A 17953-nucleotide genomic window follows, 5' to 3' on the forward strand; every position below is an offset into this window, starting at 1 on the left:
CCTGCAGTCTACTGGAACTTTATGGTTGCAGGACGAAGCCAACCCCCTACCTTTGGACATGCCAGAATAAAAACCATAAAAAAAAAGACCAGAGTTTCTGGCCCCTGGGCCCGTCAGGACGCAGACGGGCGCAGACGGGCTTGCCTTAGGCACGGCCGCTCTCCCATACGAATTTAAGGGCGCGAGGTCTAAGGACCCGCGTCAACTAGAGCGCTGACCTGGCAGCCAGTGTGGAAGAGGACCAGAAGAAGGGCTCTTACAGACCCTCACTTCCGCCTCGCAACAGGGTAAAACCACAAGTCAGCACAACAATAATTTAGTACATTTTAAAATACAGCAAGAAATTATTCCTGAGTAAAACGCCCCTTAAAAGCCCCACCAATGTGAAATAAAATACGGTCTTTGGACCTAAAAGCTCAATTCTTTTTAAAATAACAGCATCTAGAGAGAGCGCGCTTACCTATTGCCTCTAGTCCCACATTGGGTATTATAACATTTATATAGAGCTTACTACCTCTATGTGTGGTGCAAAAACATTTAACCATGTGGGAAGCATGCTACACCATAGAGCAGTGGTTGCCAACTTTTTGACTTCTGTGGGCCCCCACATTATCATTACTGGATCCCGGGGACCCCCCCACTGAATCATTATTGGAATCCGGGGACCCCTCCTCCCCCACCTGAGTCAGTACAGAAAGCTGGAGACCTAATCTAGTAATCTTATTTAATTTTCTAAGCAGTCGCGGACCCCCTGATGAGGCTGTGCGGACCCCCAGGGTTCCCCAGACCACAGATTGGGAACCACTGCCATAGAGGATGTGTGGTTGGAAGAGTTTTGTTGTTTGGTTTGATCCTACGTACAAAGTGTTTTGCATGCCACTTTCAATAAGCTGGCAGCTTTAACCAGCTCTGTAGATTCCTTTGTGGTATTTCTTATGGTCACAGTCCACTAAGCTGGTTACCTCATAGGGTTGCCCATGCTCAGATATTTGTTTATGATTATGGTCCTTAGCAGGCTTAGGTTGGGGGGAGAAACAGCAGAATGTTGGGGTGGCTTCTGTTACACTTGCCCTTCATATAATTACAAGTATAAAATGCCAATAAGCAATCTTAGCAAGCAGTTAGTTTGGGCCTGCAGTGGTAAACTAAATTAGACGCAGATTTCTTCACTTATTCTATACCTGTTCAGTTAGTGATGTGCAGTTTGCTTGCTGTGGACTGGGACAGTACTGTGTGATAACCATGGACTGTAGCAGTTCTGTCTTCTGTGAGTGTATGAGTGCCAACCAGCACAAGGAAATTATTATGTGGCCTTTTTCAACTACAGCCAACAACAGTTGACCGCACGACAGCCGAGTGGTATACTATTAGCATTAGTGAAGGCCAGGAGGCTTATGTATGAGGTTCTATAAGTATATGATACCCAGGCTAGGCACAACTCAGCCCTTCAGAACTTATCTGAACATTTAAAGTTGTTAGCGTTTTTGCGCATGAGTAGAGTGCTGGACAGGCTGGTACATATCCCTGAACAGTTGTTCTACTTGAAGTCATTTTTCTAGGAATTATCCTAAGGTTATGGGTTGGTGTAATATTCTTGGAGACTGCCATGTGACGGCCTACCTTTGAGTTGACAAAATGAAAGAGCTGTGATGTTTGACTAGGAGGTTGGTTCTACTCCCTCCTGTGCTATTCTAACTCAGGTTCTTGGTGCCAGCCTCTATGTGGCAGGGTACAATTCACTGGGAATAGCATCGTATCGGGATGTTGAGTAGGAGGTTTATATGTCTTTACGCTAGTTATTTCACCCTTCTACATGGAAAGAGACAGTAATTCAATGTTTGTGGGCATAAGAGTGGAGATGGGGACAACCACTACGACCCCTGCACACAGATGCAAAAATCCCCATCCACACAGTTAACAAGGAACAAAAAATACAAGGGAAGTAAACAGAGCTAACACAGTAAGTATTTACTTTCCTCTATTGTTATTGCTTCTGAACATAAACATATATATACATTTTAACCCAACTGTAAAATTTAGCAAACACTCAAGGAAAATGTGTGCCTCTAGATCCCAGGCTTCGCTCAGGCTAGAGAAACAGCAGTGTATGTACTTCTTGCTCTTGTCTTCAGATTAGGAGTTTTCGTGTTAGTCTACAAAGACTTGAGTAACATACACAATATCTACACAGATACAGAGTCACTCAACTTATTTGTAGGGGTCACACTGAACCTAAGGAAATCAACACCAATTTGCAGCTTTTGTCACTGCTGACTGGCAGCCCCTTGCAGACACTCACAACTCACTTTAGTAGTGGTGGATGGGAAATTCTGGGGATGTAGCAGACAACTTACAGCCAAAGCTTTTTAACCAAACACTAGTTTTGGCAACGAGAATACAATAGAAGCAAATTAAGATGACCCTGTCCTTCTATAAAATCTAGTGGAGACCCTGAATATGTCCACCAAAGCTGAAGGGTGTAACTGAGGTCCTTGGTGAGGTCAATGCGAAATAATAATAATAATCAAACCATGTCGCTCTTATTGAGATAATGCACTGTTTGCTAAGTGCTAAAAGCTCCGGGAAGGAAAACAAAGACAAACTTTATAGTTTATATACAAATATGAAATGATCTTGGAATGAACTAACATAGTGTACAGTGCAGAAGAAGATCCAATACTGTTATGAGGCACAGGAAAGCAAAAGTAGAGAGCATTTGTTTGTTTTTCTCAGTCACACCCACTGAGGATATGGCCCTTCCAATTGAGGGCACCAGTCTTCAAATTTAGCAGAGAACAGCAAGCAGGTATATAGAAGTGGTCAGTGAGACTTCTGCCCATTGACGAGGTCAGGTAATCAAGGAACAACCTCCGAAGAGGTGTGGAAGGCAGTGAAAATAATAGCACAGCCCATGCGTCTAAATTTCATAGAGCTTTGTAGACTAGTGCAAGGGCAAGAGACTTGTCTCTGTGCTTCTTCCCAACAGTTAATAAGGGGACAGGGCACCTCTAAGAGTCTTCAAGCGGCAACACCTGAGATTACTTATTTTAGGATTGAGCAGAATCTCTTAAGCTATGCGAGAAAAAGTTTAGCTTATGAAGTGGCATGTTTTTTGCACAGTATCCTCAATATACAGCCGTTGCTCATTGACACTGGGAGGCAAATGCTGTGGTCAACCCCGCCCCCCCCCCCCACCCCGCCCCCCCTCACCTCCCAAGATACTGCTGACAGTCTTTACCTTTAGAAAAAACAAAACCCAGAGTGAATAAGTTGTGTCACCGACAAGTCCAATAACTATACCATGGACACACATGCTTAAGGCTAACATAGTACCACTTTCTGCTTATGCTGCTCCATTTTCCTTGCTTACCATGTTCGGGGCGGAGGGCAGAAGACCCCCCCCCCCCCCCCCCCCCCCTCCAAAAGTAAGGGGAATTATCTCATGGACAACTAGGGTTGAAGAAGGTAATTAAAAAAAAAGACCAAACCTAGCTTTGACAAGCTCAGGAACAGAAGATTCCGGATATATCACGGGAAGAACAAGCAAGGAATCAACATCATTGGCTGGAGACCCGGGACTTCCCAGACATGACTAGGCCCCATACATCTTCAGAGAGCTGTAAAGCCTGCTCCTGAGGTCCTCATCTGAGGATCGTTGCTTTTACCTCTAACTACGCTCCTGTCAAGCATGGAAGATGTTATCTACAGATGATGTTCTGATATGTTAGCTTACATCGGACAACATGGTCTTTCGCCTGTGTGCCACCCAGGTGGACGTCTACAACCTGTTCTCTCTGCCCTCTGGTATTTCCACAGTAATATACAGATATCCTTTGGTACGCTGTCTCTGGAAGTGTCACCACCACTGGAGAAAATGTCAAAGGAAGCAGTCAGACATTTGCTGACAAAAGTTGAAGGAGCTGATGCTCCAGGTACTTGAAGGTTGGATTGCCATGACTTGCAAATAACAATTTCCTGAAAGGGTAGGTCCTTTCAACGTATAAAAAGGATGGGGGAGGAAGTTTCATGTTAAACATCCTGACATTTGCCAAGCTTTATCCCCCGCACTACGGGACTACATTGGTGTCAGCCTGTCAAGAAAATCACTACATGTCAAGTGAGCCACAGCAATTGGCAGCCTCAGCTCGGCAGGTGCAGGCTTCAGAATTTTGTCACATTTGTTTGATCAGGCACACCAGACAAATGCGAAGATTTTGCAAAGCAAGATACGCTCTAATAGATAAAACGCTTAGATTAAAACAACATAAGGGGTGGAGGGAGGGAAACAGAAATCCAGGAATGGGTGTAATTTTCTTCCAACTCTCAAAAGTAATGTAAATAGTGGTGTCAATAGCTGTGCAGGAAAGAGAAGTGAGAGAGGAAGGCACGCTGGCATAGAGGAGAATGCAGTTTATGGTGTGGCAAAAAGGTCCCTTAGGTCTTAATTCAGCTAGGGTGCTCCAGGGTGCAAGAGTGATGCAACTACATAGAACAAAATATATGCAATTTAACCCACCGCAAAAGGGTGGATAGAGAGAACCATCACAGGCATCCATAATGTGTTTGGAAATAAGCAGAAGAGGGTGGTGTTCCCCACCCCTCCCATCCCCCGACTCTCCCTGGCTCTGTGTGGCCATTGTAACCAGCTCAACAATTCTGTCCAATGGTGTCCTACAAAGGGCCCATCTTTTCTCTGAGACAAGGAGGTGCATTTTGAATGAGTGTCCTCTCCTCCACATAAGAGGGCATTTTTCAAGGCCAGTAACACCCACAAAAGTTTCAGTTCTCCTGCCAGCAGGAGGCATCAGGCCAAGTGCACTGGCCATAGCATGGCACCGCAGATGCTCTAGTCCTCCTCTTTGACATCATGTATTGGAAAAGAAAGGTCATCTAAGGGGACTGTTGATTAGAAGCACATGAAGAATCCTTTCCAGTAGAACAGCAGTCAACTACAGGAGACTGGTGGTCGGCAGTCAGAACATGGGGGTCATCAGCAGTGATATGGAGCTTTGTGGAAGAAACATCGTGGTAAGAAGATGAAACGTCAAGGTCATCTAGAGGCTGGGGGTCAAAAGATGGACTCTCGGTAGGACTCCTTTGAGTCTCTCTACTGCCCGCAGAAGCCTCGGTAATTGTCTCAGCTGTGCAAGTATTAGTCTCAGGAACCTTGGCATCAGCTTCGCTGGCCTCTTTATCAGCCACAGCACCATCAAAAGCAGGAAGCTGGGAATCACCCGCACAGTCTTGAGGTTCCAACATTTCTGACGAGCTTTGCAACTGATCTTTCTCACCACCAGCTAAAATAAAAAGAGTAAGATTTAGGTAACACAAATACACAACCTAAAATCTCGCAAAGGTCAGCTGAGAAGACACTTTTACCAGTTGTCCTCAATGCAAAACAACGCATTAGCAATGGCAATGTGTCTACAGAAATAAATAGGTTACTTAACTGTAACAAGTTTGCAGTTTAAAGCTATTTTCTAGGCTACACACATATTCTGGACCATAGTATTATGTAGATTAAGATTCTCATACTGCGTCTAATCCCACAATCTAGTGGTTGAGCTTTAATGAAATCTTTAAATTGTGGGCAGACAAAAGAGACATCTGCAACATCGACCAGAAAAGTGGAACAGAACATACCTTAGGTGCCATTTTTAGGGTGAATTTCCCCAGATGTAATTTTAAAAGGTCAGGTACTGAGTACAATTTTAAAAAAACACATGCTATAATATAACTTCTTGTTTGCTATGCTTCCTTTTCACCGAAGGGACGGGAGGGTTGTATGACAATACAGAATTGGTATTGCTACAGATAATGTACTTCCTTTCTTTTACGTGAAACTATTCAAGCCACCTTCCGATGTCGTCCAGTGTTGAGAGCATGAAGCTGGCAGAGAAGCAATCAAATGTTCTGTTAATGACAGCCCTACTGATCCCCTGCGTCTAGATATCAGCAAAGAATTGTGAAGATAATGTCCATGCAGAAAACAAAGGCGCTATAAATAGCGAACAGTGACGTTTTGCTTATGAAATGCAATGTTTTGGCTTTCTTAGCTGAAGAACGAGCCTGTTTTCAACAAATGACCAGATAACCAGAAATATTTACAATAGGTAGGCAACATGGAACTGTTGTCGTCGTTATCTTTTCGGAATGATAAATATGCATTTTAAAATCCTAGTTACACTCAAGATAACTTTTTGGATGAGTTTGTAAAATACTTTTGTATCTCGCTAAATACATTTTTAACAATTATTTTAATTTAGTTTGTATTACATTTAAAATATCTTTTAAGTGTTATCAAATAGCAAGCATTTGATTTTAAAGATCTTAAAGTGTCAGGGTTGGGGGACAATGTGTCATGATCTTACTTGTGGTCATTTGTGAAACCAGAACATAACTGAATACAATGCAAGCGATACAAGAATTGATAGGTCAGACAGGCACAGGCAGAGTATAAAAGCAACTCAATAAAATGGTTCACGTGAAAAGTAGAGATCACCTTAGGTAAAGATTTAAAATGGGATATTAACACCTATCAACCCTTATGGCTCTATATAATTGCTTTGACTTACTAAAGTTTCCTTACTTGGCACAATGACATAATTGCAATTAAGAACCTCATTGAGTCGAAAATTCATCAAAGTGTCCTTGTGAATTCTTTGAAATTGATCAGACAAGCAGGTTACTTACTGTCAGTAACACCTTTTCTGGTGGATACTCTATCTAACTGAAGATTCCTCGTCTTAGAATACTTAGAATACTGAGAATACTGAGCAGATGCCAGATTGGATCTGGAAAACCTTTCTCTAGCAATGCAATAGTTGGCACTATGCCGCTCTGCGTTGACTTTGTATTGTCCAGGAAGTGACCGAGCAGATCCTCATTTAAGGGCCATCCCGGGCGCAGATGTCAGTTTTGTGCTTCTCTTTCTGTGCCCTCAGACGCAGAGCTTGAACAACTGATAGTGTCAGCGTGCAGACTCCTAACAGGCCACTTATAGATGTGGAAGAGATGTCACTGCATAGAAAGGGGAGGTGGGAGGGCAGTGAGGAATCTGAGGTTAGATAGAGTATCCACCAGAAAGAGCATTGCCAAAGGTAATTAACTTTTTCGTTTGATGAATACTTCTAACTGCTATTTATTCTAAGATAAGAAATATGCTAAGTCGTACTTCCCTAGGTGGAGAGTCTGTGGAGTGGACTCAGATCAAAATGTCTTGCAGGTCCCAGTGCACAAAACAGCCTTCCTGCCAGACCTGGCTGTCAAGGCAGTACTGCTTTGTGAACGTATGCACGGACACTCATATCACAGTCTGGCAGATGTCAAGGACAGGCACTCCATGTGCCAATGCAGTGGTTGCAGTCTTAGCCCTGGTGGAATGGGCCATCAAAACTCCTGGAAGATGCTTCTTGCCCATTGCAAAGCAGATCCTAGTGCAGAGGACTATACACCTGAAAGGGTCTTCTTTTGAACAGCCTTTCCCATTTGTTCTCCCTGAGAACCTCAGAAGAAGCTGATCGTATACACTGTGTTACTGGTATTGTTCAATATAAAACCTTAAAGTCCTTTTGAGAACTAGCTGATAAAGTGGTGTAGAGGGGCAAATAACTTAAGCAGGGTGAAAAGATTGTCCAATGTGGAAAGAAGTCAACTTTAGGCAAGAAGACTGCCAGAGGTCTCAAATTTGAATGAAATCGGATAGGTTTCCTTGGTGGTGGCCCACTGGAACTCTAGATTCCACTGCAGAACCCACATATGCCACCTGGCATAGTTCACAAGGAGGACGCAGGAGGCTAAAAGGCCAAAAATCCTCAGATCTGCTGTCACCATGATCCACGACCACAGCTGAAAGATCATAGCCTAAATGTTGTGGACTCATTGCAATGGAGGGAAGGCCCTGACGTGTTCTGTAACTAGGACCATGCCAATGAAAGGAAGCCTCAGAGAAGGAGTCATGTTAGAAATTGGGTGTCTAGTTGACAGAGGTATGTACCCTGTCCAAGTAGGGACCACAATCCTAATCAGGGAAAGTCAGATACACTACCTAAATTAACCTGTGCTCACCCTCTGGTCGCTTGGCACAGAGCAGGCAGGCTTAACTTTAAAGGCAATGTGTAAAGTATTTGTGCAACACATACACAATAACCGCAATTAAAACTCCCCCCCCCCCAAAAAAAAAACACTCCTCACAGGCCTTAGGCTCACTGTAAAGGAAGTTGTCCTCCTAGTAAATGTGATAGCTCCCAGAGACATCAACTGCTGCTTGGGCTTTAGCCTGTCGCTTCATGCCCTCAAGGGTTGGACACTCCCTTTGTGCCTTACAGAACTCCTCCTCCTTGGTGGGTCCTCCCTTCACAGGACAGCCAGCAGGTGTAGGCAGGTCACTTAGGAAAGCAGTGCCCTCCTTAGTGGACTCTGGGGTGGCCACCGCAGGTGCTCCATCCATCTCACTTGGGGTACACTCGGGGCTGGTTTACCACATCCTTTGCCTTTACCCTTTTTTAGCAGCTGGCTGAGCCATTGTTCCAGCCTCCAGCCATTCTTGACTCCCCTCCCGGGAAGCCATGGAGCTTGTGGTAGCACAAATCCAATCGGGTAACCCCAACATCTCCACATGAGCATTGAGGTTCACCTACTTTCAGGCAGAGGAATCTAGCTCATTACCTAACAAACAGTCCACAGGCATGGCAGGGCCGACAACAACCTTCAGAAATCCTGAACACCACCTCCTCAAATGGAACAAGGGCCACTGGGTAGTGACCCTCCCTGTTGCCAGCCACAACTTGGTGAAATGCATTGGGAATCACCTGCTCTGAGGACACCAGCTGACTCTTTACCATAGTCATACTGGCACGTGTGTCCCTCAGCCCACCTTGGCCATTCATGGTGACCCACTGCCTATACATGGTAGTATTTGATGGTGCATGGATCTTGGGAACCATCTCACTGTCACCCATGGACTCTACGGTAACCCCACTAAACCCATAAACTGGGACAAACTCCTCCCCCAGCAGTACTCTAGCCACCCCTGGGTTCTTACCTTCAGTGGGAGGGTGTGCTCTTTTTGGACACTTGGGGTCCCTCTTGTAGTGTCCATACTCACCACACTCATAGCACTTGGGCGTTTTAAGATGACGACTTTTGTAAAGGTAGTTTTGTTTCTGATGGCCAGATTGGGAATGAGAATCAGACTCTTTCCCCTGTGAGTTGTTTGGGGGGGCTTTAGAGAACTCATTTTTATCCCCTACCTTTTTCTTCTGGTAGGAACCCTGGCCACTCTTTTGGGAGCCCACCCCCACAGATACCTTTGTGGACACTCTAGAGCTGACCCGGGTGTCCACCTCCTCAGCACCCTCCCTAGGGGCAGTCTGCTTGCATTCCATCAGGTGTTGGTGCAGCTCTGTAAAACAACTATCAAGCATGCACTCCTTCAAAAACAGGTTGTTCATGCCATCAAAATCATCAATATTGCCACCCTTCACCCAGGCCTTCAGTGCCTTACCAGCATAATCTAGAAAATCTACCCATGTTTGTGTGTTGAGTTTGCGACCTGCCATGAACTTGTGCCTGTACTTTTCTGGTGTCAGATCAAACGTCTTGACTAAGGTGGCCTTCACAGCAGGTTAGTTGGTCTGTTCCTCCACTTCTAAGATACAGAGGGTGTCCCTCCCCACCGTGAATATGTACCACCAAAGATTACCTCCCCAGAACTCCTCTGGGGCCCTGTGCACTCTTAAAGCCGCTTTGTAGGCTGTCAACCACTTATCCATGTCATCCTCCACACTGAAATTATGGGATGTGGACTTTAGACTCAGTTGAAGACACTGCAGGTATGCTACCACCACTTTCATTGCTGGATCCCACTTCCAGGGCTCCTGTGTCCAGCTCTTTCAAACTGAGCTCATGGGCCAACTTCTCCAGAGCCAGTTTCCTTTCCTCACAAGCCTGTTCCAATTGAGCAAGCTCCAGTCTGAGTTTTCTTTCCTCCCTTCTGTCTGCCAACTCCTCTGGATAGAAGTTCCTGGAAGAGACACTGCTTCCTGGAACGGAAACCACTCTTGCTCCTGGCAAGCTGTTGGCCCTTTCCACAAGTGGTTCCACCTCATCATTTGGAATATGTGTGAGAGAACTTCTTTGCTGGGTCGACCACTGTTTAGAGATGAAGCAATTTGTTCCGATAGTATTGGTGTCTTAGAATACCAATGTGGGCGCTTCCTTTATGAGAGTTACGTTAATCTTCTTAGTTACTATGCCAGTCACCTCCCTGGTAGAAATGGAGAGGCCGGAATGCCAGAGTACCTTTGCAAGTATGGAAGGTTTCAGGACCCAGGGATTCACTGTAGAGTTGGAAGCGCCTTGAGCTTGTGTGAAGAGTTCTATGGTGGCGGCCCTTACACACTGGGCACGCACCTCAGGGTTGAGTCATGCTGCTGGCAGTCCCTAGGCTGCAGGCAGGGCTGGCGACTGGAGTCCTGGGTGCTGGCAGTCTTGAACACGGAGCCCGCACTGCTGGCTTGAGTCGCTCTGGTGCACAGCTGGTTCAGAGGTAGGCGGGCTGGGTGGAACGGAAATATCGTGCCAGTCCATCAGTTTCTCACCTCCAGGGAGAGAACCCAGCAAGTGTGCTTTTGGTGCGTTGCTAGTGTTTAAGCAGTTGGAAGCGGCCCTCCCACTGCCTTAGATCCCCAGCGATGTTTCGCTGTGTCAGTGCAGCACACCTGGCCCCAGGGATGGGCACTTCCTCCTGGTTTTAAGGACACAGGGATGTTCAAGTTGCATACATGGCCCCAGGGCAGGTGCATGGTTGCAGGGGCCACAGTGGGAGTGTCGCGCTCAGTCTCTCAGCAGTGTGAGGCCCAGATTGTGACCCCTAGAAGAACCGGAGGCAAATCAGCAAAACCTTAGAGTCACTCTGGGGCTAGCTCTTGATTCCTAGTTGCAGGGCAGAGGTCAGCAGGGAAGCTCAGCAAAGCAGGGCAGTAATTCCTTGAAAACGTCAGGCCCACCAAAGTGGCAATCCTCCAGCATAACAGCCTTTACTCCAGCAGGGTTCTGTTTCAGGTCCAGAAGTGCACTTATTCTAGGGGGTCAGAGACATAGTACTTATACCAAAAAGTGCCTTTAATGTGGAGGATGACTTCAGGATTCTCTGACGTGCACGGGTCCCTCTTTCAGTCCAGGCCTGGCTCCTGACTGTCAGTGGGAGGTAATCCATCCCTTTGGATAGGCTCAGGCCACTACCCCGTGAAGTCTAAGTGGGAGCGCTTCCCAACCTCCTCCCCAGTGTGAGAAAGTAGCCTCTTTCTAGCATGGTTACCCTCCCAATTTTGGCCTGTTTGTGAGTGTGTCAGTGTGTTTTTACTGTGTCACTGGGATCCTGATAGCCAAGACCCCAGTGCTCATAGCTGTGGCCTAATCTATGTGTTGTCAGTAGTGCTTAACTGTGTCACTGAGGCTCTGCTAACCAGAACCTCAGTGCTCATGCTCTCTCTGCTTCCAAATTAGTCACTTCTGGCTAGTGACTTCATTTACCAATTCTAATTGGCATACTGGACCCCCCTTTTAAGTCCCTTGTATATGGTACCTAGGTACCCAGGGCATTGGGGTTCCAGGAGATCCTTCTGGGCTGCAGCATTTCTTTTGCCACCCATAAGGGGCTCAGACAAACCCTTTCACAGGACTGCCACTGCAGCCTCCGTAAAACAGTGCACACACTATTTCATAGCCATTTTCACTTCATTTAAGTAACTTATACGTCACCTATATGTCTAACCTTCATTTACTGAAGGCTAGGTGCAAAGTTACTAAGTGTGAGAGCACCCTTGCACTCCAGGGCCAATTTCCCGGACTTTGTGAGTGCGGGGATGCCATTACACGTGTGCAGTAGATATAGGTAATACCTATATGTAGCTTCACAAAGGTAACTCTGAATATGGCCATGTAAGGTGTCTAAGATCATTGAACTGTCTCCCCATTCCAAATCTGGTATTGGGGAGCCAATTCCATGCATCCTGGGGCTCCACTATGGACCCCCTATACTGCCAAACCAGCTCTCTGAGGCTTGTACTGCAGCTGCTGCCACCTCACATACAGGTCCCAGGAAGGCAGAACAAAGCATTCCTTTTGGGAGGGGGGTGCTACATGCTCTCCCTTTGGAAGAAAACAAGCTACTTACCTGTAACTACAGTTATCCAGTATTGGTATCTTTCATAAATTCACATGCTTGAATCATCCCCGTTGTCGAAGTGGGAGTCCCACGGTACATAAAATAGCAATAATTAACAAATAACATTTTTTGCCATAGGCTATAATGGAAATACCAGTCACTCATATAACCTATCCAGGTCCTTTTGTGAAAAGGACCCAAACTTGCCTGCTGGCCAATTAGGCACCAGCACCCTCTAGAACACTCTCCACAGAAGCTCCTTCCCTCAGATTTTCCAGCACGAGAGTGAAAAGATTATAACCTGAGAGGAAATGCGAGCGTCTAAGGGGAGGAGGGTGGGTTGCATGTGAATTTATGAAAGATACCAATACTGGATAGCTGTAGTTACAGGTAAGTAACTTGTTTTCTTATCCAGTATTGGATCTTTCATAAATTCACATGCTTGAATCTGAATAGCCAGCAGTACTACTGATAAACATTATACTCGCAGTGGACGGAGGGTGCAAGCATCAAAATCCTTTACAACCTGTATGAAATAGTTAGCTCATAAATCTTGTATTATGAACTTCAAAGAAATATAGATAATTCTATGAACATATACACATATATACTGAACATCCATATATATATATATATCCATATATATATATATACACACACACACACACATAACTACATACATACATACATAGAAGCATGTCAAAGTATATTGCATAGCAATTATGGACTATTTGCATATCAAACAGTTTCTACACAACCAAGGAAAGGTCTCACCTTAATGAAAGAGATGACATAGAACAGCTTGTCCAACTAGAGAGTCAGTTCTCTGTGAGGACTCCAAACAATATTGCTGCGTAAAGGAGTGCGTAGTCTTCCATGTCGCAGCTTGACATATCTTATCCAGGGCAATACCCTGAAACAAAGCAGCCGATGTGGAGACTGCTCTCGTGGAGTGGGCTCTCGGGTGCCTAGTCAACGGTTTTCCTGCTTTGGTGTGACAGAACTGAATTGTAGAGGAAATCCACCGGGCTCTAGTGGCCTTGGTAACCCCTGTCCCTTGTCGTCCAAGAGAATAAGATACCAAGAGCTGATCTGATTTCCTGATTTGTTTGGTACTTTGAAGGTAAAATTTGAGGCATCGTTTGATGTCCAAAGAATGTAGAGTTTTTTCTGCGACTGTAGTTGGATTTGGAAAAAAGGTTCGTAGTATCACAGGCTCATTGAGATGGAATGAAGATGGCACCTTGGGAATGTATCTGGGGTTGGTCCTGAGCATAACAAAAAGTCAACAGAAAAAAAAACAGAAAAGGTTCTTTAGTAGTAAAAAGCCTGTATTTCACTGACTCTCCTGGTGGAAGTGAGAGCAAGCAGGGTTGCCACTTTCCATGTGATGTACTTGAGTTCCGCCCTGTGAATAGGTTCGAAAGGAGCTTTCATGAGCTGAGACAGGACTATATTGAGATACCACTCTGGCGGAGGTAGCCGCACCGGAGGGAAAGTGTGGAAGAGGCCTTTCATGAACTGCTTAATGATTCTGGATGAGCCAATTGAGGGCATCTCAGCGGATCGCCTATAGGAGGCTGTAGCTGCTAGGTGAATCTTGACTGCTGCATGGCAAAGACCAGCCTTAGAGAGTGTGAGAAGGTACAAAATAATTTGTTCAGGCTTAATTTGTAACAGGTGGAAATTGTTCTGAGAGCACCAAACACAAAATCTCTCCCACTTGAGTTTGTACGTCTTATTTGTGCTCCCTGCTCGTGCCCTAGATAATATCAGTCTGCATTCCTGATCGATGTTCATTCCCTGAAACTCTCTGAACTCAGGAGCCAAGTATGCAATTGAAGACAAGTTGGATCGGGATGAAGAATTAGACCCTGATTCTTCGTGAGAAGGTCGTAGTTGCACAGAAGGCGGACTGGATTGGCCACGGACCGGAGTAGGAGCTCCGTGTACCAGTACTGTCTGGGCCATCTGGGGGCTATGAGAATGATCTTGTAGCATTCAGACTTCATTTTCCTGAGGAGCCTGGGGATCAACGGGATGGGGGGAAAAGCGTAGGCAAAGATCCCAGACCATCTCATCAAAAGAGCATTTCCCCTCGACCCCGGGAGTGGGTATCGACTGGCGTAGAACTGGCATTTGGCGTTCAGGTTGGTGGCAAACAAGTCTAGGATCGGCTGACCCCATCGTTGGAAGATGCCGTCTAGTATGTTCTGGTTGAGTTCCCAATCGTGGCAGTTGTCGTCCGTCCTGCTGAGAGAGTCCGCTAGGGCGTTGTTGACCCCTGGCAGGTGCTTCACCCTGAGGCGAATATTGTGCAGTGTGAGCCAGTCCCAAAGAGACTGAGCTTCCCTTGAGAGGGAGAGGGATCTTGTTCCTCCCTGCTTGTTGATGTAAAACGTACTTGTTGTGTTGTCCGTCCTGAGCAACACTGAGGACCCTGCGATGCGTGGAAGAAAAGCCTTGAGCGTGAGATGGATCACCTTCAGTTCCAGGAGGTTTATGTGCATTCCTTTCTGAAGATCGTACCATCTTCCCTGAATGCGCATGTCTTGTAAATGGCCTCCCCAGCCTTCCAAGGAAGCGTCTGTTGTGGTGCTAAAGTCTGTCATTGATGTTAGAAACGTAAGACCTTGGGAGAGATGGTTGGTCACCACTTCAATGCCTGCCGAATTTTTGGTGTGACAGTTATTAAGTCGTCGAAGGACCCTTGCGACTGGGTCCATTGGAGTTGTAATTCTTCTTGTAACAGTCTCACTCTCAGTCTTGCCAGTCGAACTAGGACGATGGCTGAGGAAATCATGCCCAGAAGCAACTTGAACAGTCGCACTGAAACAAACTCTTTTGTGGAAATTGTGACAGCTAAGTTGGTTAGCTTCTGCTGCCGTGTCGGAGTGAGATATGCTTTGTTCTGGATGGTGTCTAATTCTGCACCCAGGAAGACTCTTCTGCATGAGGGAAGTGTGACCGACTTCTGTAGATTTACTGCTAGCCCCAAACTGCGGAATAACTTCAAGCAAGCGTTTGTAGCCTTGGAGGCTAGTAGCGGAGACGGCGCTTTTATGAGCCAGTCGTCCAGGTATGGAAACACCTGGAAACCCTTGCTGCGGAGGAAACCTGCGACTGGGGCAAGGCATTTTGTGAAGATTCTTGGAGCTGACCTCAGCCCGAATGGTAGAACTTTGAACTGATAATGGGCACCGGCTACAGTAAAGCGGAGATATTTGCAATGTTTCTGATGTACTGGTATGTAGAAATAAGCATCCTGGAGATCCAATGTTGTCATAAAATCTCCAGGATTGAGAAGGTGCAGGATATCCGACAGCGTGATCATCCGAAAAGATTGCTTCCGAAGGAACTTGTTGAGTTTCCTGAGATCTAGTATTGGTCGCCATTCCCCTAACTTTTTCCTTATCAAGAAGAATCGGGAGAAGAATCCAAGACCTCTTTGCTGAACTGGAACTCTTTCTATAGCTCCATTAGCAAGCATAAGGAATACTTCCTGCTGAAGCAGACAAAGATGGAGCAGTCTGCATGTTCTTGGTGGATGATGCGGTGATTTTTGTATGAATTCCAGGGTATGACCTCTTGTCACTATATCCAGCACCCATTTGTCTGATGTTATGTTTTTCCACTCCTGGATGTAATTGGAGATGTTTGCTCCTATTTGTTGAGGGTGTGAACATTGGGGAAGCATAGCCAGTGCCTGGAGAAGATCATTGCTTTCTGGGTGAACCCTGTCTTCTCTTTCCTCCCTGTCTGGCGTAAGAAGCCATGGATGGTTGCCTATAGGACGGCCTATATTGGGGTTGCTGGTACTGCCTGTGAAAGGAACCTCGAAATGAGGTAAATCCTCTTTCTCTTGCACCCCGAAAGGGCTGTTTCTGGTACTGTAGGGTACCTAGGGACTTGGCAGTGTCTGTGTTGGTCTTGATGGCCTGGAGCGCGTCATCTACGTGCTTGCCAAAGAGAGATTCCCCATCGTAGGGCATGTCGAGGATTCTGGACTGCACTTCCGGCCTGAAAGATGTGGCCTTGAGCCAACCTTGGCGGCGTAACACCGCGGCACCAGCCAGCTGACAAAAGTCGGTGGAGGCTATATCTAGAGCGCAGTCGATTAGCTCCTCCGACGTACGCTCACCTTCTTGGAGGATCTTCTGTGCCTCTGCTTGCTTGCTTTCAGGGATGAGATCAACGAAAGGTGGCATATCCGACCACATTTGGAGGTCATAACGACCCAGGATTGCCAGTGAATTTGCTGCTCTAACAGTGATTGCTGACATGGAGGAGAATCTTTTGCCCACATTATCTAATCGCCTTCCTTCTCTGTCTGGAGAAGTAGAGATAGGCGTTGACGGGTTCTTAGAACGCTTTTGAGCCGCTTGCGAAATAACAGAGGCAGGCTTTGGGTGGTTAGTGAGACATGCCGGAGAGTCTTGGGTTGCTTTGTATTTCTTGTCCAATTTTTGCGGCACTGGTGGGACTGTTGCCGGGTTGCGCATGATCTTTGTACCCTCGCTCCATATAAAGTAAATAATGGGAATGGACCGTACAGACTTCCTTGACTGCTCCTTAAAGTCATGAAGGAAACATTCCGAATGGGAGACAGATGTTGGAAGGTGGAAGCGTGCGGCAGCCCTGTCCATTAGATTGTGGAAACCACCTATATCCTCGAGTGGTGAATCTGAAGGGTGAGGAGGTGGTGGATAAGGAGTGGGGGCTAAGTAGTCATCCCATTCCTCAGTGGGATGTTGCGGGGTAGAAATCTCTTCTTCTTCTTCCCCTGAAGTGGAACCTTCATCTCCAGGGGGTGAAGCTAAAACGGAGTGAGGTGTCATCATGGGAGCTCGAGGTGGAGGGATGTTTCTTGGTGTAGCAGGAGAAGCTGGCGGTGGTGGATGATCTTCTGCTGCAACTGGGAACCTCCTCCTATAATCCTGTAGCATTGATTGTAAATCCTGGATTAAGGAGGAAGGCATCTGTATAGAGTCTCTTGGCGGAGGCTCTCTTGGTTGGTAATAGCCTTCTTGATGTGAGTAATATGGTTGGTATTGGTCATACTCATCATAGTCGTCCTCTTCCTGGTATTTAACGTGTAGCTGTGATGGGCTGTGCGCATCTCCGAATGGACCCTCATCGGATTCCTCCCAGTCCAGTAGACGACTGGGTACTAAAGTTGACACCTTGCTTGGAGACGTGTCTGTGGGATAAATCTCTGATCTGGGCAGAGATGTGATCCTGACCATGGCCCGAAGATCCGGAGTCCTGGAAGAGGTAGGAATAGCCTCTCTCTCTGACAGGCACCAGTGGCATAGTAGATGGTGTCAATGATGATGATGCCATCGACGGTACCGTAATCAGGGATGATTTTTCCACCGACGACGGTCTCGTCGACGATGGTGTCGGCCTTCACACGACGTGAGGTAGAAAATCTGAGGGAAGGAGCTTCTCTGGAGAGTGTTCTAGAGGGTGCTGGTGCCTGATTGGCCAGCACGAAAGTTTGGGTCCTTTTCACAAAAGGACCTGGATAGGCTATATGAGTGACTGGTATTTCCATTATAGCCTATGGCAAAAAAATGTATTTGTTAATTATTGCTATTTTATGTACCATGGGACTCCCACTTCGACGACGGGGATGATTCAAGCATGTGAATTTAAGAAAGATCCAATACTGGATGAATAAGTGTTACTGGCTTGGGAGGGGTAGCCTCCCAGACATTCTGGAAATGCTTTGAAGGGCACAGATGGTGGCCTCCATGCATAAGCCAGTCTACACCGGTTCAG

General features: G+C 46.3%; 1 protein-coding gene across 3 annotated transcripts in view; it reads right to left on the reverse strand.

The window, feature by feature from the left end:
- Positions 1-1953: 1953 nt before the first annotated feature.
- L3MBTL2 (L3MBTL histone methyl-lysine binding protein 2) overlaps positions 1954-17953 on the reverse strand; it is a 251454-nt gene continuing 235454 nt past the window's right edge. For all 3 annotated transcript variants that reach the window (XM_069231129.1, XM_069231130.1, XM_069231131.1), the window contains one exon: positions 1954-5297. In XM_069231129.1, the coding sequence (XP_069087230.1) occupies positions 4891-5297 (407 nt within the window). In that variant the 3' untranslated portion in view covers positions 1954-4890. The remainder of the gene's footprint in view (positions 5298-17953) is intronic.

This window comes from Pleurodeles waltl, chromosome 4_2, assembly GCF_031143425.1.
Source record: "Pleurodeles waltl isolate 20211129_DDA chromosome 4_2, aPleWal1.hap1.20221129, whole genome shotgun sequence".
NCBI classification, from domain to species: domain Eukaryota; kingdom Metazoa; phylum Chordata; class Amphibia; order Caudata; family Salamandridae; genus Pleurodeles; species Pleurodeles waltl.